Source organism: Panthera leo, chromosome B4 (genome assembly GCF_018350215.1).
Source record: "Panthera leo isolate Ple1 chromosome B4, P.leo_Ple1_pat1.1, whole genome shotgun sequence".
Classification (NCBI taxonomy): Eukaryota; Metazoa; Chordata; class Mammalia; order Carnivora; family Felidae; genus Panthera; species Panthera leo.
This window is the reverse complement of record NC_056685.1, coordinates 96,199,823-96,226,818: the sequence shown is the minus strand read 5'-3', so window position 1 is coordinate 96,226,818 and position 26,996 is coordinate 96,199,823. Positions and strand designations below refer to the sequence as shown.

General features: G+C 40.3%; 1 protein-coding gene across 1 annotated transcript in view; it reads right to left on the bottom strand.

The window, feature by feature from the left end:
* TRHDE (thyrotropin releasing hormone degrading enzyme) overlaps positions 1 to 22,923 on the bottom strand; it is a 379,106-nt gene extending 356,183 nt beyond the window's left edge. The window contains exons 1-2 of the mRNA XM_042944643.1: positions 22,010 to 22,923; positions 8,362 to 8,635 (exon numbers count right to left, since the gene is read on the bottom strand). Of these exons, the coding sequence (XP_042800577.1) occupies positions 8,362 to 8,635; positions 22,010 to 22,923 (1,188 nt within the window). The remainder of the gene's footprint in view (positions 1 to 8,361; positions 8,636 to 22,009) is intronic.
* Between the last annotated feature and the right edge of the window lie 4,073 nt (positions 22,924 to 26,996).

Genomic DNA, 26,996 nt, shown 5'->3' with positions numbered 1-26,996 from the left:
GAAGATTTTGGAAAAACCTGACATTGTGACTTCTCTGAAGGGAGTTTACTCGTTTAGATGTTCAATGGACTTTCACTAAGTACCTATCATTTTCTACATACAATAGGAAGTGCTGAATCTTACAAAGATGAGTAAGATATGGCACCAGCCTTCAAAAAGTTCACAGTCTAGGGGCACCTGGGTGGCTCAGTCATTTAAGTGCCTGACTCTTGATTTCAGCTCAGGTCACGATCTCATGGTTCGTGAGTTTGAGCCCCACCTTGGGCTCTGTGCTGGCAGTGTGGGAGCCTGCTTGTTCTCTTTCTCTCTCTCTCTCAAAATAAATAAATAAACATTAAAAAAGGTTCATAGTCTAGAGGAGCAAAGAGGCTGGCAAAAAAAATGACTATGAACAATGAGATAATGACTATAAGACATGAGTTTACAAAATATTCCAGGAGTAGAGAAGGGAAGATGACTATCTCTTGTTGCAGTCATCAGGAAGCCTCTATATATATCCCTAAATTTACTGTAATCCAACTCTTTTGTTGTTACTATTTCTTTTTCTTTCTCTATGGACACTTATTACATAATATTCATAATGCAATCTAAACAGAATGTTTAATGACAAAATGACTCCTACTATTTATATGAATTTTTTTAACTGGAATATATGCTTACAGCATATTAACTTACACTTGCACTTTTCTTGTTAAAATGAGACATAAGTTTTACTTTCTTCTTTTTTTTTTTTTTATTTACATAGGCTTCACACCCAGCATGGAACCCAATGTGGGGCTTGAACACATGATCCTGGGATCAAGAGTTGGATGCTTAACCAACTAAGTCACTGAGGTGCCCCAAGCTTTATTTTTCAGTAGGAAACTACACAGAATGATTCCATGTTTTAAGTGTGTATATACAATATAATCCCTAGAATTCTAGAATCAGAAACGTCCATATGTATGTATGTGTATACTTTCCTGGGTGTAGATATTTATAATATACATCACTACTGTAAATTTTGTGTATCCTTCCTGCTGTAGTCAGTCCACACAATAATACTAAAAAATATGTTTGTGGCACTTGTAGATTTTTCCCAGCATCTGTTCTCTACAAACTCTTTTTTGCAAGATGCCCTCCCATTCATGAGGTGAAGCAGAAGATGCCATGTTCCTATGATATGACTCCACATGTCCACTCTCTAGACACAGTTATCACATATGATCACATGACTCAAACAGGGGCAATTAATAACAGTCCCTATGAGTTTGGGAATTTGTAAAGTTCACTTTCCCTCTTGGGTCCTCCATAGCAATATGCGAAACTTGGGAACTTTTGGCTGCAATATTACACCACAGTAATCAAAGAACAGAAGAAGTCTGTCCACAGAGAGTAAAGCAAAGCAGAAGAAGCGCTGATGAGGACCTGCCATAGGATCCCCAAGATTCCCACAGTGCTCCAATCCCAGGTCTATTCCCTGGGATGCCTTCAGATATCCCAATACCCTTCTAATACATGTTACTTTTTTCTTAAGCTCAAATTGAGTTTTTATAACTTGATAATTAAAGAATGCTGACAAATAAAAATTTATATATCCAGTTATAATATGATGAACACATCATTTGGGCAGTGTAAATTGTGCATCTAAGAGACTGGCCAACAAAAATGAAAACTCTCATTAGTTGTCATAGCCAATTCAGAATACATTGAGAATCTGGAGGACAGAAACTATGGAGTTTTTATTACCTTAAACCTTAAAGTCATTCTTGAGTCTTTGCTCTCCTGGTTCCCCAGTGTTTCCTTTTTCCTATCTTTTGTCCCTCACCAAATCCTATCAATTCTTCCTTCAAACTGCCTTTCATATCTACACTATCCTATCCATTTATAACTACTCTAGCCCAGAGTTTCTTAGGGAAATGGGCCCCCAACCCCAGTCTCTTTGCGTCCACATATTTTGCATGTTTTCCTCAGGCAGATTATAAAAATTATACATGTCATGACTCCAGCTTTTAAATTTTCAGTAGCTCTTTAAAAAAATTATTTGTTTTGAGAGAGACATGAGCAGAGGGGGGAGGTTCAGAGAAAGAAGGGGACAAAGGATCCAAAGCAGGCTCTGCACTGATGGCAGAGAGACCGATGTGGGGCTCAAACTCACGAACTGCAAATCATGACCTGAGCCAGTCAGATGCTCAACCGACTAAGCCACCTAGGCCCCCCTTAAATTTTCAGCAGCTCTTATTGTTAACTGAACAAATCTTAAAACTTAGCCAGGCATCAAGCTCTTTCACAGTCTAGTTTCCATCTACCTCTCAAATTTATATATCCCTACTCCCTTCTAGGACTTCTGAATATATCATCAATTTAATTGTCATCATCAGAGTAAAATGTGTCAGGCACTGTGCTTATGATTTTATAAACATAATCTTCTGAAATACATATAACAACTGTGATGGTTTCAAATTAGCCTGCAAATTCTCTGGCACTACTCCCATTGAAAGATGGAGTCTATATTCTCCTTGCTAGAATCTGAGCCAACTTAAGTTTGTCACTAAGTCAGTGCACTAAAAGTAACACTGTTTAACTTCTTAGGCTGGGTAAGATAGCTTCCGCCTTGTTAAAAGGAAGAGGAAAAAAAAAAAAAGATGGTGACTAATACAATCTATGTAACCACTTACAATGAGGTGAACAGGCAGTGCAAATCTCTTGGTACATTCACCTTTGGAGGCCTGAATCACCAGTAACAAGTTTGACAACATTAGGCCACCATGCTGCTAGGTGGCTCAGATCACATGGAGAGACCACTCACAGATGCTCCAGAGGAGAGCCCCCACTGAGGGCCCAGAAACAGTGAACATCAAGTAAATAGACACTCAGTAAAGATGCCCCCCGATGATTCTGGCCCACGGCTGCCAAGTCACTCCTGCCATCAAGCCCTTCCAGCTGAGACCCTGCAGAGTAGAGAGGAGTCCTTTACTGCTCTGTACTGTCCATACTTAAGACCCCAAGAATCCATGGCCATAAGAACTGGTTATTTTTTCATTGCTATGTTTCAAAGTGATTTCTAATTTAGCTATATCAGTTGGGACCAATTTTAGTACCTGAAAGTAGGGCACTGCCATAGCAAAAGACTTAAAACATGTGGCACTGGCTGTGGGACTGGGCTGTGAATAAAAGTGAAAGATCCTTGAGAGTATCCTGCCACAGAAGCTTTATGACTTTTAAGGAAGGTGTTGGTGACAGCTTGAAGGATGTTAAGGCAAATGGTATTGGAAGCTAAAGGAAAGGGGGCCTCTGTTATGCACTGGAAGAAACTCTGGCAACACTGCTACCTGTGATGCTAAAGAAAATAAGAAATATAACTATTGAACTATATTCTCTAGCTAAGAAGACTTTCAACCAAAAAGTTCCACCAGCTTCTTCTCCCTGGCCATAAAAAATCCAAACCTGGAGAGATGAGCTTAAGAACAAACTGTCTAGATTCCACATAAAATGTGGAATAGGAAAGAGCTAGGACTTACTGAGCTTGAAATTAGAACTCTTTCTCCTTCTCGGCTTCTCCAGATGGTGAAAGATTCTCAAAGTAAGAAATGGACTCGGGGTGGGGCGGGGCCGGGGGGGGGGGGGGTGACGGAAATACAGGTCACTTTTAGCAAAATGTGATCTAAAGATGAAGCCAAGGATGCAACTTCAGGAACTGTTAAGATGTCAGATACTTTTAAAGTGATGCTCCTCAGACCTCTTCAAAAAGACAAAAGTCTTAAACTTTTTTTTAAGTTTATTTATTTATTTTGAGAATGAGAGAGAGCACACACGCACACATGCGCACACAGACACACACACGCACTCAGCTCAGTGTGGAGCCTGATGCAGGGCTCCATTCCATGACCATGAGATCACGACCTGAGTCGAAATCAAGAGTTGATCACTCAACCGACTGAGACACCCAGCTGCTCCAAAACAAATGTTTTATAAGGACCTTAAGTGTGTTCCTTATAAACCTCTGTTCAGTAATAGAGCATCCAAGAATGTTATGAGAATTATTCTGCAAAGCCTCACAGTAAACAAAGGCTCATATTAAAGAGACCTGTGGTATAGTTTTGTCTAACGGAATAGATATAACTTGATACACAATAAGTCAAGTTTTAAAAAAATAATCATACCTTTTTTGACTTTTTGACTTTCTTTTGACAAAAGAAAAATAGGCCTTTGGACCCCCAGCTTTTTACCGATAGGAAGCAAGCTGAGAAAGCTATTCAATTTCGAACACAAACTAATTTTTCATTTAAAAAGAAAAGATGCCTTAAAAAGCAAAACTGAGAGTCCAAATGATGGGCCAACTTCCAAGAAGGACAATTCAGCATTGAGTCATAATTTTAAAATTGCCAACATGTTCCCAATTGGATTTCAGAACTGCTATGGACCAGCAACTGCTATGTCCTCCCATTTTCTCCATTCTTGAATGTAAAGTTCTATTGAAATAATAATATTCCCATCTTACCATTGTCTGTTGGGGGAGAGAAGATAGATAACATGTCTCTTTAGTAAACAGATCTTCAGAGCAAGAGGAACCATGCACAAGAAACCAAACCCCAATAGTCTAATCTACACCTAGACCTAAATTAGCTGTTGAGATCCTGGACCTCAGACTTTAGACTAATAATGTAATGCAATGAGTGATTGCATTTTGTATGTGGGATGAATATAAATAATTTGTGGTCAGAGAGAAGACTTCACTGATTTTAAACTATGTCTACAAATGCTCTGACATTCCCTATCAAGAAGTGGGATATATGCCCTCTTCTAGCAAATCAGAGCCATCTTTAGTGGCTTACCTGTAACCATTAGAATGCAGCAGAAGTTCTGATGTTTATGACCTTAATAACCATACACTATTTCCCATAGATATCCTGTACATATCCCTACCTCTTTGTCTTTTCTTAGTTAACATTTCCTACCAAGGATTATATGCACACATCATCTGCTTCTCTAAGACCAAACCTTTATTCAGAGTCATATTAAATCCTATCTCCTCTATGAAGTACATCATTAGACTCCAACCTTAGCAATTTCTCCCTCTTCTAAATGGTCTTGAACTTATTTTCTGCAACTTTCCTTTCACAGTTAGTGAATGCCAGTATCACTAGTTCACAATTAGTTGATTTATTGCTTTTCTGACACATATTCCTTGGCTAGTCTCTTGAATTATGCCCCTAGACAAGGGTTGAAACTCCAAATGCCTACAGAATGAAAGCAGGTAATCTATGATAGTGAAATTGACACAATGCAAAAGAACAAAAGTGGTCTGGATTAGGTTACACTGGAAAGCAAATGTGCCATGTAAATGAGTCAGCCACCATCCAGGTACAGCACATTGATTTTCTTCAAAACAAATATTACTACCTGACACACATTTATTTGTTTATTGTCACTCTCTCCATATTAGGATGCAAGTTCCCTGAGAGTAGGAACTTTGTTGCTTTGTTTGCTGCTATATCACCAAAGCCTAGAACACTGAGTCTAGACTACCTGACAATCAGTAAATATTTGCTGAAGGAATAAATGAGTGAACCATTATTGCCAAGTGGGAAGGGAGCCCAATGTCACAAGATCTTGCCATTGTTCAAAAGAAGCCAGAAGCAATTTTATGTGCAATCTCTCTACTTCTAAATTTCAACAATTAATTACAGAAATACTAAGCCATTTTGGAGATGGGTAAGCAAAGTACGTCCACCAGTTTGGATTCCATCTGAAAGATGCACATGTGACCATTGTACTAGAAGGATCTTAAGAGTCTTTTACCCTTCTAATTACTTAGGATAGTGCCTTGCAAAATGCAGACAACTTGAGAAGCAAATGATGATGCTTCAAATATCACACTTCAGGCACTGTTACGATTCAGCTGTAAATTATTAAGATGCTACTCAAATTACTCTTTCATATCTCAAAGAAAACTGCATCAGCTTCTGATCCAAAATGACCACGTGGACTTCACATGACTATTCCACACTCAAGATCTTAAGGCTAAACTTCACTCCTTCCAGCTGTTAAGAGTTCAGAAATGTGATGTGCTTATTTTCCTTCATGCAGTGAAGATAAAATAAACTGGATATCCAAGGGGTGACAGGAAAAAAAGAAGCAGGTTTTAAACTGTATTTCCACAGTTGATAAATAAGGGTTCCCAGGGGCAATTTTGTTTTCCTTTTTATTATCCTTAGTATTTTTAGATTATACAATCTAAAATTTTATTTCAGTTGACCTTTTCATGCTCTCTGGTAGCATGTTTTATCTTTTCTACATAAAAATTATTAAGTAGGAATTTTAAAATGTTTACTAATTACTTGGATTCTTAACTCTAATAAAAGTCACATCTAAATAATTAGAGTGTGTCTGGTTTTAAATATGGGTCACTTAGCAACAAGCTTAATTGTGTAGGGCTGAGAATACTTTTAAGATGCTTTAAAGAAAACATACTGGAAAAAAAACAGTTCCAGTATGCCCTGTGCTGCAAGCTGATGCACAGCAAGCCAATCATCAACTTTTGAAGACGTCAAAGTAAACGAGATGTCTTGGTGTTCCTTTTCTGTGTGTGGTCCAACACGAACAGCCTTGAAGGAGTCATCAACAAACATCAGAGGAACTCAACATAACAAATGAGTATAAATCCAAAAGAGTAAAATGTCTTCTGGCCCTCCAGAGCCAGCATTTAGGACCTAATTTTAATGATTATGTAGATTAATTCACCATACGCAGATCTTCAATAATGGCATTAATTTTTTATGCAGGCTGATTTTATTTTTAAATAGGTTCCACAGTGATGTATATTTAAAATAACCCTGAGAAAAATTTATTTATATAAACCCATTTTTCAAAGTTTAGGTTGTTATAGACCTATGAACTTCTTACAGAATAAGAGTATAGATTTCTATTCACCTCTTTTGTTACATTTAAGCAACACTGAATACAATGGCCAGTGGATGGGGAGAATCATTGCTTGGATTCTTTCACAGACATACAGCTGAAATGATGAAACAGAGTTCCTAAGGCACAAGGAGGGAAAGCCCAAAATTTGGGATCAGACCAACAAAAGTTTGTCTTACAGCTCTACCACTTGTTTAATTTTTGACTCTGGGTAAGCTACTTAATCTCTTTAAACCCCAATTTACTTTATTCATCCAGAAAAAGAGAATCATAATACCTTGCTTTAGGGGTGACATAAAAATTAAAACAGATGCATATTTATTGTGTAAGCCATTGAAATGAGAAGGAAGTTTTTAACTCAGCATGGCCTGACCTGGCCTGACTAGTGCAACACAATAGTATGCAAAACACTTAGAACACCATGCTATCACAAATGATAGTTATCACACAGAGTCCAATTGATTCCTTTTATAAATTAAATGCAGAGCATGAATTTTCTAGGTTTCCTATATATCATGCTCCCCTAAGAATGTATTTCTATACACTTGGGTGTTACAGGCTAAGAGAAGCTTTATACCCTACAGAAATTCTAGCACATTGGCAGAAGAATTCATGTACAAAATATTCACTGAGCATTGTTGTTAATATTTGAAAACCAGAAACATTAAAATGTTTATCTACAGGAGGATGACAAATTTTGATATCCTCATTCAAACAATCTATTCAGATAAACCACAAAAACATAACTTTAGGTAAAAACTAAAATGAAATAAAAATAAGTTGCAGAACTATGTATAATATAAACCACTTATATGAAATTGTAAAGCATTGCATCCATATATAGAGAAATATATATACATACTTGATAATCGTATGGTAACATGCACAGAAATGGCAAACATCAAACTCAGGACAGTAGATATCTCTAAGGGAGGAGGCAAGGCAATGAGATCAGGCAGGTGTACACAGAGGACTTCAACTCTATCCAAAGTGTTTTACTTTCTCAAAAACTAAATAAGACTAGAGCAAAGATGGTAAAATGTTCAGATACTCTAGAGCCAGCAAGTAGGCATGTGGAGTTTATTATATTATTATTTCCATTTTCTGGATATTTGAAATATTTCACAATAAAAGGCAGCAGGATTCCCAGTCATATAAGTAAAGACAAGGAACTTCCCCAAAACAAATAACAGATGTTTCAGAAATACTCAGAAGATGAAGAGGGACAGGGATGGTGGAGGTGGGAGAGGTGGTAAACGGAATAAAAAGGGCTGGGTATGGAAGAGACAGTCCTCTCTGACTCTTTGAAAGCAGGAAGATAATTTACCCCTAACGGTTAACGAAAGAATTCAGCTACATAAGATTTAAAGAGGATAAAAATGATTAACTGTTAATCCAGAAATCAGATTACTATACAGTGTATACAGTATCTAAAAACATATTTAAGTTTAAAATACTTACTGCAACCCCACTCTTGGTGGTAGTTTCTTTGTATGTGAAGTTGCAAATTGCCCAGGCTAAATAATATGTAGACATGAGAGGGGTCTGTGAAAAGTGATCCGTAACCCATCCATCTTCCTCAAACACGGAAGTTTCCACTGGCATATTGGATAAAGATAAATAGGTTGCTTGATGCTTGATGCTAATTTTGAAAGTAGCCTTGTATATTGGCTCATCAAAACAAGGAAATGCCTTTCTGGCATGTGTAGGCGAAAACTGAGTAACACCAAGGAACCTGGAAAAAAGAAAATGACATTCTCAATTACATTTATGGCTTGAGTTAAGTTATGCCCATTTTACATTGGCATACATTGAGATACATTCTCAATACATTGGCATACATTGAGATCATTGAGATACATTCTCCAAACCCAGACCAGTGCTTACTAGACAAAATATGACACTTTACAGAAAAACAACTCGTTGCCATCACATTGAAAAATACTTGGAACTAATGGTTCTTCTTTTTAGTATGCCCCCCATTTTCTCTTCTAAAGCTGTATAAGTAAAGACAGTAAAACCAAAATCTGATGTTGTCATCAGATACATGTAGAACAGACCATCAGTGGGAAACATCTGTGCCCTCAAACTTCAGCAAGACACGATCTGATTTTGTAAGAACTTTGAAACCTGACAAAAGTTGGTTGAAATTCTGGCCTCACAACATTCTCAGCTGTATCATCCTGGATGATTACTAAATTTCCCTAAGGTATAGGTGTTCATCGCTTGAAAGGAAATAATCAAACATAACTTTTAAAAAATATTGTAAAGTGTGCAATATTTTTTACAGGAGAAGCATGTAAAGCATCTATCACTGTAAAAGATGAAGAGCAACCATCAGATAGCTAATAAATGGCAGCCAGCCAATAAGTGATATTGATTCACAATATCTTTAACTTTACTTGAGCCTTTTGACACGTGTTTATATTGAATGACCCAGAGAATATTAGTTTTTACTACCCATATATTTATTACATAAATTATAACTTTGATATTATTATGTTAATATAATACAAATTAATATAATAAATATAAACATGTCAATGTGTGCTCATGTGTATATATCTATATAAATGTATATAAATCTTTAAGTTTTCAGATCAAGCTGCAAAGTTGCATCTCATTAAAACTCTAGCTAGAAGCACCCTCTACATTCTTTCAGTTATAGTTACAAACTAAGAACCTTAAGGAAACCTTTTTTTTTAAAAAAGGAGACCATTATTTATGAAAACATTCATGACACGAGTCAATTAAACTTTTCTGATAATACTAGTTATAAAACTCGATATAAGGCAATTAAATATCAGACTTCATAAAACGTTACTAAGTGGAAAATGGAAAAAAGAGTCTCTTTAACAAATGGTACTGGGACGGGCTCTGTGCTGGCAGCTCAGAGCCTGGAGCCTGCTTCAAACTGTGTCTCCCCCTCTCTCTGCTCCTCCCCGGCTCAGGCTCCGTCTCTCTCTCCTTCAAAAATAAACAAAAACATTAAAAAAAAATGGTACTGGGAGAACTGGACAGCAACACGCAGAAGAATGAAACTAGACCACTTTCTTACACTATTTACAAAAATAAACTCAAAATGGATGAAGGACCTGAATGTGAGACAGGAAACCATCAAAACCCTAGAGGAGAAAGCAGGAAAAAACCTCTTTGACCTCAGCCACAGCAATTTCTTACTCGACACATCTCCAAAGGCAAGGGAATTAAAATCAAAAATGAACTATTGGGACCTCATCAAGATAAAAGGCTTCTGCACTGCAAAGGAAACAATCAACAAAACTAAAAGTTAACTGATGGAACAGGAAAAGATATTTGCAAATGACATATCAGATACAGGGATAGTATCCAAAACCTATAAAGAACTCAACAAACTCCATACCCAAAAAACAAATAATCCAGTGAAGAAATGGGCAGAAGGCATGAATAGACACTCTTCCAAAGAAAACATCCAGAAGGCCAACAGACACACGAAACGATGTTCAACATCACTCCTCATCAAGGAAATACAAATCAAAACCAAACTGAGATATCACCTCATACCATCAGAGTGGCTGAAATGAACAAATCAGAAGATTATAGATGCTGGTGAGAATGTGGGGAAATGGGAACCTTCCTGCACTGTTAGTGGGAATGCAAACTGGTACTGCAGAGGTTCCTCAAAAAATTAAAAATATAACTACCCTATGACCCAGCAATACCACTGCTAGGAATTTACCCAAGGGATACAGCAGTGCTGATACATAGGGGCACATGAACCCCAATGTTTATAGCAGCACTAATAGCCAAATTATGGAAAAGACCTCAATGTCCATCAACTGATGAATGGATAAAGAAGATGTGGTTTATATACACAATGGAACACTACTTGGCAGTGAGAAAGAATGACATCTGGCCATTTGCAGTAATGTGGATGGAACTGGAAGGTATTATGTGAAGTGACATAAGTCAGGAAGAGAAAGAAAGATACCTTATGTTTTCACTCATATGTTGATCTTGAGAAACTTAACAGAAGACCATGGGGGAAAGGAAGGGGAAAAAAATTTACAGAGAGGGAGAGAGGCAAACCATAAGAGACTCTTGGATACTGAGAATGAACTGAGGGTTGATGGAGGTGAGGGGAGAGGGGAAAGTGGGTGATGGACACTGAGGAGGGCACTTGTTGGGATGAGCACTTGGTGTTGTATGGAAACCAATTTGACAATAAATTATATTAAAAAAATAAAAAATAAATAAAAATAAAAGGCTCTTTCCTGAGGTGACTGGGTGGCTCAGTCAATTAAGCATCCAACTTCAGCTCAGGTCATGATCTCACAGTTCATGAGTTCAAGCCTCACATTGGGATCTCTGCTGACAGCTCAGAGCCTGGAGCCTGCTTTGAATTCTGTGTGTCCCTCTCTTTCTCTGCCCCTCTCCTGCTCATGCTCTCTCTCTTGCTCTCGCTCTCTCTCTCTCTTTCTCTCTCTCTCTCTCTCTCTCTCTCTCTCTCAAATAAATAAATAAATAAACATTAAAAATATATATAAAAGGCCCTTTCCCCTACAAGTAATTCTGCCACCACTCCTCTCTCCATCATCCACAGTGTTCATGGTTAATCTAACATGGCTCACTTTCCCACTGAACCCAAACTTGGCCTCAGAATTATTCTTAGCATAGCACTTGAGGCAGCTACTACCAATTAATAGGAGTTGATATGTGCATTGAATCTTATTGGCTATCCCTAGCTCAACCATCAGATGTAAAAGTTCATACCATTTTAACATTATGAAGCTTACATTTATCATTGAGAGTCTACTTTTTTAAAACTTAGTTTTGAAATGGAGAAAAATAAGACATTTTCAAGATTAATTGTATACTTACTCTCAGAGAGAGGATTCTTGGGAGTTAGTTTGGGAGCAGTACTGGGCTACTACATAGCAGGTTTGGGTAATGCCTGAGCCTATTTTTTTCATTAGTAGAAGGAAAATAATAATGCTTTCTAGGCCTTCCTTCCAAAGCTGTCGAGATGATAAAATGATATAATATATGGGAAAGTCTTAACTACAAATCTTCAGATGAATATAAGGTTAAAGTTGGAAGCAATCTTAGAAACAAATTGTCCAGCTCTCATAAATTTCTAAAATAAAAAAGTAGTTCCAATAGGGTTAAGTGATTTGTCCACAGTTTATACTGGCAATTAGTACAAAGCTGTGTCTAGCAGTCACATTTTCTGCATCTCAGTAAGAAGTAATTGTATTTCAAGAAGAGTAAAATGAATCATTAGCCGTAATTTATAAACAATGTTTTAATTCGACTTTTGGTAACAAAGGTTCTTCTTTCCAAATTTGCCGGTACCATGGTAGTATTTTTCCTTATGATTTTCTTTTGACAGTAATAGTTTTGTTTAATGAAATGTTGCTACCTTTTAGTTAACATGTACCCATTTACAATTTCTCTCCACATGCTTTTGTCTTACCTAATGTTCTTGTATCTCATCTTTCCATCTTATTAATTGAAATATCCACTGAGCTTGATATTTCTCTCCTGAGCTGTTTAAAATTTACCTACAGGATTTCATATACAAGGAAAAAGTGTTCCTTTTTAACTTTCAAGTACTGAGGACTCCAATTCCACCACCGAACAAATAGATGTGGTCTGCTGTGTATGAGCTTTTCACTATATTAAGTACGTGGTAGGATTTTTAAAAAAAATATAACCATTTTTGTCCTTAAGGTCTTTTCAATCTAACTGAAAAGAAAAAAATATATACATATACATAAAAACACAAGTAACAACATTGGGGGTAAAGTTCCACAAGAGTTCAACAGAGGGGATGCTATTAGAATGTATTAGTCATTAAGTAAAAATCAAAGGTGTGTTTGGCATTAAGCAATTAATGGGTAGGGATTTATTAGATGTAGAAGATTAAATACTCTGGGTTAATGAGAAATTAATAAACCAAATATTTATACAGAAGAATCATGTTGTGCAGCCTCTTTTTGCCTTACGTAGTATGTAAATATGTTAGTAAAGCCAGCAATTTAAATCACTGATTCTCAGGGTTGAAAGGGATATAAAGATCATCTAGTGACTTTTTCTGCAATTAATATTCTTAATGAATTCACACACACAGTATATATCTATGCACAGAGGGCCACCATATATTCTGATAATGTCTAAATGAGGAAATACCAATTTCACAGTCTGGCAACTGAGGACGATTGCAATGGAATTTCAATTCAGTATTTAGGAAATCAAAAGAAGTCCCTTGATGAAGAAGAACAGTTGGATGAGATTACTTTTAGGTCTTTTCCAAGCTCAAGATCCTATAACTGTACAATATTCAGAAATAAAATATTCTCTCTATTTGATGAGATTTTTTAATAGTAAATTACACTACCACTAAATAGCTTTTTACTGCAAGCTCTATAATGCATTTGCTTCTCTTAATCATCATTCTTGACTATTCAATACTGAAGAGAAAAAGATAAATATATATGCATCATTCCCTCAGGGAGTTTATACTCTAATAAAAGAAATTAAACAAATACCTAAACTGGTATTCTACAAAAAGCCATGACAAAGAAGGAAAACGTACGAAGAACTTACATTCTCCTGAAGCAAGGCTTCTCAATCTTGGAACTACTGACATTTAAGGTTGGATAATTATTCTTTGTGGGGGGCTGTCCTCTGCACTTTAAGATGTTGAACAGCATCCAGGGCCTCTACCACTAGATGCCAGTGGCATTTCCCACCCAGCTGTGACAACCAAAACATATCCAGGCACAGCAACTGTATTGTACCCTGGCGTTGGGGCGGGGGTGGGGGGGGCACAAAATTTACCCAGTTGAGAACTACTGGCCTTAAGAATTGAAGAGGCTTTATGGAGGAAGAAGCCTAAGAATTGATCTTAAAGCCTGGGTAGTGTTTTAAAGGTCAGAAGCAGATGACGAAGTCAGCAAGTCGACTGTAAGTAGCACAGAAATAAGCCTTTAAAAAAGTATCGACTCACTTATTAAGTTAGTGCGCTGTCTGTTCTCTCACAGATTCTCATTTTATCAGGACTCAGTATTTCTGGTCCATCTCTAACACCCCTCTCACCCTTGATATTCTCCTGTCTAACAAAGAGACCTAGTTCAAGGCTCAGTACCCTCAACAGGCAACAGGTTCTGCTGGATTTCAAAAAAAATAGAATTCTGTCTTCATTGTATGTATTTTAGGGTTGCCTTCGACTGGTGGAAGGGGCACTTCTCTTCTGCTTACTGACATTAAAAACAGCAGAGAGGCCTCTAAAGAAGGTGACTGGAGTAGAAAATAATGAATTTGGGTTTTGAGTAAATTCGAAGTAAGTTTGAGTTGGTAGCAGGACACCAGATAGAAGAAGTACAAAAAATTAATTAAAAATAGAAAAAATTGTAATATACAGTATGGATCCAAAATACATATGCAAATGCAGCAAGAAGTAATATAAAACAGCAGGAGGCAGAAGGTAATAGGGACAAGTAGTTCGTTTTCGGTTTTTCTCCTGCTTCTTTAAACAAAATCATTTCATCTTTTAATGAATCTCTCTATTACCATGAAAAATTCCACTTCCAAAAGTGACATCTAGAAGTGTCATTCCAAGAATGCCACTTTAGCATAATGAGAAAAACGTAAATAATATACATGTATTTTAATTCTCTTCTATCTAAAATAAATTACTTTATTTCTTAACAACTTGTCTATTTGACATTTCGGTTGAGCTGAGGAGGGCATAGAGCTCTGTGTTGCTTCTGAATGATACAGAGAATTGATTTCTTCTTATTTCTGCGGAAGTTCACTAGGCAAGCTACTTGTGTCAAGTCATTATGATAAGATTCAGCAGAAGTAATGCATTAACGTTGGCTGATATTGCCAACAAATTACTGTATGTGATACAAAACAATTTCTGTTCCATTATTTTCAGTTTGCCTTTTCATAAAGTTAAAATATGCAGAGGAAACCGACATTTGCATGACACTGTTAGCATGCAGATTGATTCATGGCTTTTCTCTGTGGAGCCCACCAAAACCAGGAGAACCTCACAAAGGGCATGCCCCATTGGAGAGGTTTCCATTAGGACCACATTTATGCATACCACACATACAGCAGTGAAAAATGATCTTTGAACTTGCTTCCATTGCAATAGCAATCTGCCTGGTGTTGCAAGAGTTTCAGATTGATAATAAAAACTCCCAAGATCTAACGAAAAGTTCTAATGGAACATCTAGTTACTATTCAACTGTTTGCAGTAAATGGACTCAGTTGACAAGGTCATGGAAGTTACACGTGTCCCATTTAAAGTTAAGGTTGTTAATCAAAATGCAAATTATTACTCAATGACAAAACATTTTAAGCCAAAATGGGTCGTTGTTTAGACTGTGTGTTTTTATGTACTTCAATGAGTCATTAAACCTCTGCCATTTCAGAAAAGTACTCCTGCTGAATATTCAGTGCTATAAGCAAGCGTGTAATCTATTTTTTTAAATAACCATTCTAGTAAACTAAAAACATAATGCAATAATGCCAGCAATATGTATGTAGGAAGTGGTGCATATGTGAATAATCGTGTTATAAAAACAGAGCACAATATTCATAATTGTTTTCCTATTTATGTACTAAATACTCTTATCAAAAATGAGTCCTGAGTGTTTGATCACCATTGATGAAGAATATTACGAATGCACTAAAATTACTTTTGCAAGCCATAATATTAGGTTCTCATAGGCATAAATAAACTAGTGTCTGAGATTCGTTTGTTTAATATTGGAAGCAGGAAAAGCATTGTGTAAGTATTATAAAATACTGCTACCGTCAGAACTCAAAGTCTTGGGAACAATAGCTAATGACTGGTGTACCTCTCCCTTGGTCCTCGGGGTTTTACAATTTGATGCACCGACTTCCAGTGACAAGGAGGGCACCCCCCCACCCCCTGACCTCTGCTATTCTCACTGCTGATAGAGAGCAGTACCATAATCAGAGAGGTGTCTGTTCCCTTTGTTTCCTTATTCTCTTCCTGCTCTCTCAGCCCTCTCCATCTCATCATGTCTGGCTCAAGCATGGCGTTTCTCTAGCTGGGCAATACCATAGCACTTCTCTTCGCTCTCTTCCTCATGGTGGAAAGGCTCTGCTTTCTCCTCTGTCTTTTGAATTTTGCTTGTGGGGCAAAACAAAGAGCAGTGGAAGCAATGGCTACAAGGACAATTCCCACCCCGGCCTTGCTAGTAGGAGAAACCCCAAGGTAAAAATATTGACCCTCTATGACCCTGTACCAGCGCAAAGAGTAGATCTCCAGCCATAGAATAATATTATAATATTAATACCCACAAAAGTGTTTACCATTTGTCAGACACTGCTCTAAATGTTTTATTACTTAACTCATGTGATCCTCACAATAACCGTATCATCATCCCCATTTTCCAGATGAAGACATCAGACACAGAACAGTTAGGAAATGCAGCCAGGGTCATAAAGCTAGCTTTGCTAGTAAGAAGCAGAGTCAGGACATGAACCCAGGCAGCCTGGTTTCAGAGTCCCTGAACACACTAAACACACACACACATCTTTTCCATCCACCAACATAACCAAAAGTGGCTTGAAACTGTTCTTAAAAGAGATAAAAAGTAACCAAGAGTGGTAACTTTAAAACTTCATTCTTTTTCTACCCATTCCTCTGATTTTTTTTTTCAGCTGTGTGGTCACAGGGAAAGATCTGAATAATTAAAGTAAAACTTCACCCTGCAAGTGAACGTAGGTCTAAACTAGGAAGGATCAGCTCATCCCATCTCTGAAAAAACAGTGCTAGAGCTCCTTAAACCACCCAGTCACTCATTTATTCAGTAACTGAGCAGGGAAGTCAGGAGGGGTGAGCATGGGGCCCCTCACCCCAATTCAGCCCCACCTTATCTTGCCAATCTTATTCCCAACACCACCATCCATTGTGGCCACATGAGTCATTCCAGATTGGCCAGGAAACTGAGAAGAGTGGGGAGTATCTTTTATCTTTATATTCACCCACATTCAACATAGTGACAGTCGACTTGCTACTGTCTACTCTCTAATGGCAAAAAGCAGGATGACATGGGACTTTGAAAAGCTCTGGAGGACCCCAGCCACTGTTGCAAATCTGAAAGCACACAGGGGACAGACAAAACAATTAAAAGGAAGTTGACCACTTTGACAGTGATGATGATTATCCTTGCTGGCCGGTGGGATAATGAACATGGGGTGATGAGGAACACCCTTCCTTACAGACTGTAAAACATTTATGTATTAAACCTTAATCATTTCTTCCTTGCTCCTTTTATACCATCCTTTGCAGATGTGCTTAAAGGAGTCCCATTCTTTCTTGTCATCACATGGACAAATGTCCCCATCCTCAGCAAACCTAAACCATCACCCTGGACTACTGCCTGAAGCCCATTCCCATCCCCATTGGTGAGAATTGGTTTGAGGAAATAAACATGCTTTGCAAACCAAACACCAGAAAACCAGTCACAGATCCATCTTGTTCAAAAGAGATCCAGAGCAGACAGCCCCTGTTTAGGCTTCAGAGTACTTTGAATAAATAAAAACTACTTTAACTCTTTCAGAGAAAGTGTATATTTTATTACTATCCAGGGTAATCAAATAAGATGGCATCATGAAAAACACAGCAAGATAAACACCAACTGTATGGATTTTCCCACCCAACTGCGTTATTAACTGAACAAACATTTGTAAAACGATTTTTGTAGATTAGGTTTATTGGTGGCATTCTAAATTGTGACCAAAATCTAGCACTGGACTCAGTTTGGCCATATGGTTACATGTGTCTGACAGAAAGGCAATGAGTTAAGTCCATAAAGGAACCATATTAAAAAAGTTTTCACAGACACAAATGGTTTTTTACAAGTTTTTCAGTTCAGAGCCTTCTACAGAGGAGCAAAAAGACATGAATTCCAGCTTGCTCATGTAACAATATCTCCTCACCAGAGTGAATGGGAGAAATGAGGCTGCTTTCAGTATAAAAGCAATGTGGTGGTTTTCTTGTTTTTATTAAATATCATGATTATTAATTCAGTCCAGAAAACTACAAGGCATCAAACCATCTACACTAATACCACAAAAGATCAAATGCCTATCCATAAAATCCTCTAGCCTCTCCACAAGATTCCTGCAAAAGAGTTTTTTGCAATTCTCTTTGAGAACCACAGTGTTATTTTCCAATTTTACTTGGAGATCATGGTTTCTCTTTAAATATCCTTTATAGAAAAAGACCACTTATTTTTATTTTGTCTTCTGTAACTGTGGCATATTATAGACCCAATCAAAGTTTGTCAAAGAAAAATAGTCTCCCTTTTGAAAGTGAATAAAATATTCATTTACTTTGAGTAAATTTCTTCTTTGAGTCCAACCATCTGGTTCTAAATAAGGTACCCTACTTTGAACATGGATATGCTTGCCATCTGGCTACCCGATAGCGGCAATTACTTCAGGTAAATGAACATACACCTAATTCTAAGCAAGTATATTCTACTATAGGATCCTGTGGCATAAATACACACCCTTTTTATCTGCCTACCATGCACCAACTTGAGGCAAAAATGAGTGTGTGTTCTGCCTAATGGAGATAACTTACTGCCATGTGCAAACATTTCAAATCTGAGAGAAACTTATTTGCAATATTCAACAAGTGGTGAATTTTCCCTTTAGCCAAATGCTCAACAGAAAGTAGAGGAGCCTTGGGCTTTAAGAAGGAGTGGGTCCCTCTACCATCGTCCAGTGCAGGATGGGAACTAGGGATGTTGAATGTTCCCTGTAGGACAAAACCAGGTCCCATTCAACACCTAGTGGGGGATATAACCTTCCAGGGGTCATAAGTATATAACAGTAGTGAAATCTAATTTTCCTGGCCTCATCTGACTTCTTCCTCTCAGACCTCTAAGGAGTAAACCAAAGAATCAGATTGACTGGGTATTAATGTGTTGTTTCCATATAAGCTAAGTAAGGTGGACCGAATTGTAGTACTGTTCTTTAAATATTTCCAGTTGTTCACTTTGACTCATTAGGCAGCATAAGTATTTATTTTTATTACAAAAATTATCCAACAATTAAATTGGCAAAAATTATGACTAACTAAAGATCAAGCTATTTAATCATTAATCAAATGAAAATTTAGAATTTGCATCTATGTCCTCTTGGAAAGTGTGTTTTTAAATGCCAGATTACAGAGCATTTGGGGAACAAAATCATCACCAACTGAAGTCCAAACCTGGCTGAGTTCCTGACATTAGTATGTTTAAAAAGTGTTCCAGAAAAAAAAAAAAAAAAAAAGAGGTTAGAGTGGGAGAGAGCCAAAGCATAAGAGACTCTTAAAAACTGAGAACAAACTGAGGGTTGATGGGGGTTGGGAGGGAGGGGAGGGTGGGTGATGGGTATTGAGGAGGGCACCTTTTGGGATGAGCACTGGGTGTTGTATGGAAACCAATTTGACAATAAATTTCATATATTGAAATAAATAAATAAATAAATAAATAAATAAATAAATAAAGTGTTCCAAGTACCCATAGTAACAACAGCAATCAAAAAATCAAAAAACTTTTAATATATGTAATATTAACATAATCGTGAAATGGCTCATTAGATTGTCTTTGCCATATCAACTCCAGCTAGAAACATTCAAGAAATTATCATATTCACTCTGGTATTGAAGGAAAAAAAATATGAAGAAGAATAAGGACTTTCTCTAAGATGCTATTTAGAAACACAACCATCCTGAGATGCCCAGAAATACTGAAGCCTGATATTCTATTGGGATGCAGAGTTTAGCCACATGTACACTAGGTTAAACTTTCAACCAAGTTATTTACATCTTTGGGAGAAAATCGGGAGGGAGTTTGAACACAAACATGCACTAGGGGTACAAGAAATCAGTTATGGGTCAAGCAGAAACATCTGGTCTTTTTAAGAGTCCTGTTAATTTGAAAGCGCTGACCAAAACAAGCTCAGTTCCACCAAATACATTTTGGCATGGCTTAAAAAAAAAAAAAAAGCAGGATTTGTTGGAAGTATTTATTTCACTAGAGCAAGATTTATCAGTAATGATATGCAACTCCCACTATTGACATTTCAACATAAGCTTGTTTCCAAACACAACATGCAAATTTGCCTTATATGCCTTTTCTCCCATATCTGATATGATCATGGGTTTTTAAAAAATATATTTAATCTGTATTGTTCAGAATATGTTGAAGGAAGTGGTAGAAGAGGCTTAAATTATCCACTTCTGATTGTAGGAGCTTGAAAGTGAATAATTTATACATTCACTTATAGGAGGCTTTAGCTATCACACAGCTACTAAACCATTGGAAAATTTATCTGAGGTTACCTCATAGCACACTATAAAAGAATAAAACTTTTGTGTCTTCCCACAACACAGTGAAATTTCCCAGTCTCCTATACAATAACAAACTTCTTCTGTGAGTTCGCAGAGACCACAAGCCCTGGCCCATCAGAAAACCAAAGTTCAAGTCCTACCTCTCCACTGACAAGCCTGCTGATCTCAGGCACCCAGGGCTGCTTTGAGCCTCAGTTTTCTGCTGTTGTGAAAATCATTTGAGAACTGGGGAGGCTCTGCTAGGGGCATCACTGCTTATCTCCGGCCTGCCTCTACTTCTAAGGTTGTCCGATTTCTTTTTTAAGTTCATTTTGGTTGTTTGCGGGCCCTCTACTCATTTCATTAATGAATCAAGGTTATTTTAAATGCAATGGATTAGGGCAAAAAGCAAGAATCACTTGTTTATTCATACAATAATATGCTTGAATGCTAACTACCATAGGATACTCATAATAGCCAATATTTATAGTGGACACTCTATATGCCAGGTATAGGTTAAGTGCTTTTCAATGCATTTGTTCATGGACACCTGCAACAATCCTGTGAGAATATTACTATTATCATCAAATTAAAACTAAAAGTCCGGGCTCTGGAGTCAGACTGCTTGGGTCTAAATCCCTGCTTTGTCAGCTCACTATGTGACAAATGACTTGACCTCTTGCCTCCATTTCCCTATCTATAAGATAGGAAGTGTCCTGGACAGCACCTTCCACATAGGGTTCTTGTAGGAGTGAGTTAACATACATCGCTGGATAAGCACTAAAGGCGGTCATTGTCAGCAACTGGTGACTTAGATTCGTCAGCTTCTTCGAGCCTTCACCACAGCCACAGTTGTATCTGGGATTCGAACCCACTTTTGTTTGACTGCAAAGTCTGAGCTCTAAACAAGTGGTGGAAAGCCCCACAGCCTCTCCAAAAAATAAAGAATAAAAGACGGTCCAAATCTAAAAAGCATCAAAGGCACTCGTTAACAAGGCATTTGAGACTGTCGCTAGCTTTCCCTCTTTTCACCACTGGAGTCATTTCCAGAGGCAGTAACTCAAGAACAACAAAAAACTGGAGTCACTCTGCGTTAAGAGACAGCTGGCAGCACTTGCAAGGAAATTTCTTGCTGGCATTGACCATGGGAGCCTCCCCGGACCCCTGTCAGCCTCCCCCTTAGTCTGTCACCTGGACCCGCTCTTACTGCTCTGAATCTCAAGTTCCAGTTTTGGAAAACTTGAAGCAGCCAAAGTCATCCTCTACTCTGCGCCTGCCAGATAATAGGCGAGGTGGGCACGTTGAGGGGGAGGGAACGATTTGCCCTGCACTGACTTCTTACTTGGATGTGCCCCGGCCTTTGGCCCTCACGTATTTTCCCTGGACCGTATCTTGGCAGGCTTTTGATGCCACCCTGGTATCGCTCAGATTTCACACTACACTTTAAAAAGACCTGTGCTAGACCACGCTAGCTAAGGAACTTTGACGGGTGGGGGTTCCAGACTAGAGGAGGGGGTGGCATTCATTGTTTGGCACTGATGAGTGAGTCTGTGGAGTTGGCAGCAGTGAAAGCCCGGGCACGTGGGAGATCCCAAGGGGTCTGGGTAATGGTCCTACCCCCACCTTACGCTTCCTTCCCCCACCACTCGCTTTTCGGGTCTCAGAAGCCAGCCCGGTCCCTGGGGTCGCCGGCCGCCCAGCCGTTTGAGCAGCCTGGCTGGGTGGGGCGGCGCCGGGCACCGCCTCCCTCCCTACCTTCTCTCCCCGTGGAGCACGTAGGAGCTGCGGAAGAAGCCCAAGAGCTCGTTCTCGATCAGGGCGTTGTAGATGATCTTCAGGTTGTAATTCCTCTGCGCATCCAAGGTCCTATTCAGCACCACCACCAAGACCTGGGTTTGCGGGTAGAGGAAAAAGCCGGCCACCGGAACAGCCCCCGCCACCCGGTCCTCGGCCACCTGCACCTTCTCGACCGCCACCCGGGAGGCGTGCAGCACGACGTAGCGGGTGGCGTTCCGGCACGCGATCTCCACGTTGACCTCCCCGGAGAAGGTGAAGTTCTCCATGAAGGCGGTGAGCATCAGATTGTAGTGCAGCGGCTTGAGGTGGCCCGACAGGCGCAGCTGCGTCCACGGCTGCCACTGCTCCCGCTCCTCCTCCGACGGCGGCTGGGCTGACGGGGTCCCAGGGGTGGCCTCCCCGCCTACCTCGGGCTGCGAGGAGTCTCCGCCGGCATGGTGGTTGCGCCGGGCCGAACCCGGAAGGCTGGCGTTGCCGCCGCGCGCGGGGAAGCCGGCGGGGCCGCCGTCGGCGCCCGGCGCTGCGCTAGCTCCGCACTCGTCGAAGCGCAAGCTGAGCAGCACCGCGAGCATGGTGACCGCGAGCAGCGCCACGATGGACACGGCGAAGGCCAGCACGAGCCGCTTGTGCACCGTGATGTGGCGCTCGGTGGTGCGGGGTCGCACCCCCACGGAGTCCGTCCAGGGGTCCGAGAGCCCCCTGCCGCCGGCCCGGAGCGCGGCGTCGTTCTCCCCCATAGTGGCAGCGAAGGGTGAGCTGCTCTTCTCAGCCCCCTCCTCCTCCTCCTCCTCCTTCTTCTTCTTCCTCTTCTTTTTCTTCTTCTTCTTTTTCTTCTCCTCCTCTTGCTCCCCCCGCTCGCCGTCCAGGGCCATCACACTGCCTCCTCCTCCTCCTCCCCCGCCCCCTCCGGCACCCCCCGCGAGCGGGCCACCCGGGCCACCGCCAGCGCAGGCATCAGAGAGCGCACGCGGGACGAGGGCGCGACGCCAGCTGGGACCCTGAAGACGCCGGCCCGGGTTCTTTTAAGACGGGTTCTGGCCGCAGGCGACAGCAACCTGGGCGCCCCCCATCAGCCCCCCCTCTCTCCGGACCCCGGCGGCCGAGGCGCGGGGCTGCGAGCTCTGGGACGCGCCCAACTTAAGGAGCGTCTCGCTCGCCCCACCGCGCGCTACTTCTCCGGCCGGCGCGGGGCGCCGGGGCACATGCTGCCTCCGCCCCTGTGCGCCTGCGGCTCCCGGCTTGCCCTCCCCTGCGCCCAGCTCTCGCCCGCCTTTCTGCGGGAGCCTTCCAACGGGTCCTCCGCTAGAAAGGACTGGGAGCGGTGGAGAGGGAAGTTAGGGCTTCCGCTTTCTCTCCCCACTCCAGCGGCGGCGTTCAGTCCTCTGGGTGGGATGTGCTCGTGGCAGCAGCAGCGGCGGCAGCAGCAGAGGCGCCCGAGCCATGCACTCCGCAGCCGGGGGCGAGAGGATGGCCGGGGAAGAAGAGAGCGGGGTGAACCAGGCGGGCGAAGTCCCAGGGCCGCAGAGCCGCGCCGGGAATCTGCCCTGAAGAAGGCTTCTCCTCCACCCTGGACACTTTAAGCAGCGGTGGCGGCAAACGGCGTGAGGTTGCAGACCGGACAGCGAGCCTCCCTCGTTCCGACGTTGCTCTGACCTCCGGAGATGACAAGTGAGCAAGAAGTGTCCGATCGGGCCATCCCCTTCAGGTAGATGAAGCTCCGGGTTTGCTCTGTGTCCCCGTGGGGAGAGCCGGAGTGCGTGTGTGCGAGTGCGTGTGCATGTGTGTGCGCGTGTGTGCCTGTGTGTGTGTGTGTGTGTGTATATATACACAGTCTCCAGGTCCAGATTGCCAAGGCTACTCCGGCTGCATTCGGGGACTGAAACTCCCGGAGAAAGGCAAAGGAGAGAGCGAGAGAGTGCGAGGAGGCAGGGAAGGCGGGAGGGAGGGGAGCGGCTGAGCGGCAGAGGCAGGCACTGGGAGATTAGAGAGCTTTTCTCCGCTCTGTCACACCAGACACCCACAGCCACAGAGGGGGTTGCTGAGCCGCCTGCAAGAAGTACATTGTAAATCTTCAGCGCAGCCAGCCCCGCAGTCTCCCCTTTTCCCGACTGCTTAGCCCCATCGCGCCTCCCGGGGAGGGGGGGGCGGGAATCCTTGAAGCCTCTGGCTATTAACACCGACAGCGAAGGAAGATCCTGCTGGGGAGCCGTGGCAGGATCAGATTTCACATCTAGCTCGCCTGAGGATTTGGAGGATTGTATGTAAATTGAAACAAATTCTCCAAAGCCTGACTACGGATATTATACAGTGTGATGTGTCCAGGTGTGCAGTACTAAAATAAAGGCTAGCAATGAAGCATTAGAAGCCTCCAGAAGTCGAGGCGAAACAAAAGAAATATTTTTCCCAATGAATAATTCCTATTTTTAGGCTGGGAAAATGATTAAAATATAATGCCAACAGTGTAACATCCAAGACCAAAAACTTCAGACTGAGAAAAGCTGGGGATCTGAGCCCCATCACTGGAGACTTACCAAAGCAGTGAACAAATATATTCCGCGACTGATTAGTGTTTCACTTCATTCAGCCACAATTACTTTTTTGCAGTTTTTAGTGTTATCAGGAAGATAGTGTAAACTTTTTTGGAAGAGTTATCAATAGGAAGTTTTCCTTGACGGCAGGAGCATCAAAACAGGGTCATAGACAATTGGCTGCTTATGGACTCCTGTCTGTCTAAGTTTATAGAAGTTTTAAATTATGGTGCAGAGTGTGTATGAGTACATGGGATATCCAACCCTTAGAATTTGTGCAAAAAAACTCGAATTGGAACAATATTCAGAAAAGAGCCACCCCAAAGGTAACAACTTGGTTGTTAGAGACAGATGTCTCTAGTTTTTAATAAAACAAAGTGTGATGGAGTTCAGAATCAGTAAAAAAAAAAAAATTAAATAAATAAATAAATAGAAAATAAAGAATAAAAAGAGTGCTAGCCAACTAGAATTTAAATAAAAATCTGGAGGAAAAAAAAAACAATAAAAAGAGGTAATTCCTTTTTACATGTTTCTTTCGCATCTTCAAATCCTTAAGGCATTCTAAAAATCATGTCCATAATTATTTTTCTTGCAAAAGGGAACGTTAAATGCTACTGGCTTTGTAGTCCTGAAAATATACAACTAAAATGTTGTGTTTGGCTTTCAAAGCATGACCAACAAGAAGAGACAGAATACACATCAACTGTAGCCTGACAACCACTGAAAACACAGCCTTGCTCAGTGAAGCTCTTTTCCATTTATCCCCAGATGGGCTACATGCCCAAAGCCATACATCCTAAAGGTCCATTTGAATCATTTTTAAATGATGATGAAAAGAAGTACCGGGTGGGATTTTTTTTTTTTTTAAGCATGTTGTATGTGGGCCGCTAGCAACAGACCAAGGGAAATGCCACATTCTGTTCAAGTTACTTTTTTCTGCTCTGTTTTTAAATCTCCATGCTCTTGCTGTCCATATGTATCTGGCTGTATGCATTTTAAGAGTTGAGGAGTTGGGATTTGTTAGTTTGTTTTCACAGAATCAGGAAATAGAGTACAGACAGGCAAAAAGCACTGTGTGACTCTTAGCAGGTCACCAGACTTCTCTGACCTCAGGGTACTAATCTGGCATTTCAGGATTATCGATCTAACATCCATGGATTCAACTCACTGGGACTATCAGAGGGATCTGGAACATCTAGAAGTCTTAGAATCACTACCTAAATAAAGAGTTCACCCACTATGTGTTCTTTAAGACCTTTCTCTAAAATGATATTAGTTTAGAAAAGATTCGAAGAAGACTTCTTTTAATCTTTTTGCATTTTATTGATGTGTTTATGTACTTCTGAAAATTACTACAAGGCAACTCTCAAATAGTTGAGAATTTAAGTATATGTTTACCAATTAGTAAAGTCGCTGCTGACTGTGATTAAATTAGTGGATGCATTATTTCTGAAACCCAAGTGGAGCAGACACAACCTTATTAATACAGAGTGGACACAACTTATTAAAATATTGATTCTCTTAAAATGTAACTTCATCCAATAAACTCAATATCAAGGTCAAGTGGGTAAATATTTCTTCGTCTCATATCAGTGTTACGAAAGGGTCCCAGTAAGCTTTTCCTTTTTTTTTTAATTTCTGAAAGTGTATAGCACCCTTCCTCTGAGAAGCACTTTGTAAATAATTTTTTAATATTGTTTCTCTAGAGAATGTGTATTCTACCCTCAAACCACGAAAAAAATAAGAGGCAAAATTTCAGATCGTGTACCTAACCAAAATATTAAAGAGATGACTCACTAATATTCCTATTAAGAAGTTGCCTTCAGTGTTGTCAATCACTAAATTGAAGACAGCTTGCACTTTGCTAATGCTAGAGCCCTGTAGCAGGATAAGACTTTCCAGAGTGCTTGACGCTTCTCTCCAAAACACATTTATTGTTGGGAGAATTTTATAACCATTTTCTTAACCAACAAATGTCTTTAAAGACCTTTTGTAGCCAGAGTTGATTTACGAGACTTGTAAAAGTGCAAACAGTGCGAACACTTAATATACATGAGACCGACAGAAGTTATTTTTAATTAAATCTCCACCTTGGTCCTGTGAATAATCAACATGAACTATCTCTGAGCGAATGCACCAGCTTCAGTCTTTATTCTGTTGACACCAGAGCTGCTTTTTTTTCCCTTCACTCTGGTTTGTATGTAGAGGCACAGCTTAAGTGTCCTTAAGGACTCAGTCCTTCAAGTGTGATGAGCACTTCACATCATCCAGAAGTAGCTTGTCTCAGAAGAAAGAACTAAATCCCAGTCTGCCCTCACCCCCTTACATTATCTTAACATAGGTACTCAGTTTCTTGATGTGTTCGTGCTCAGGGGTCTCTCCTGGTTTTTTTCATTCTGTGAAAAAAGATTCCAAAG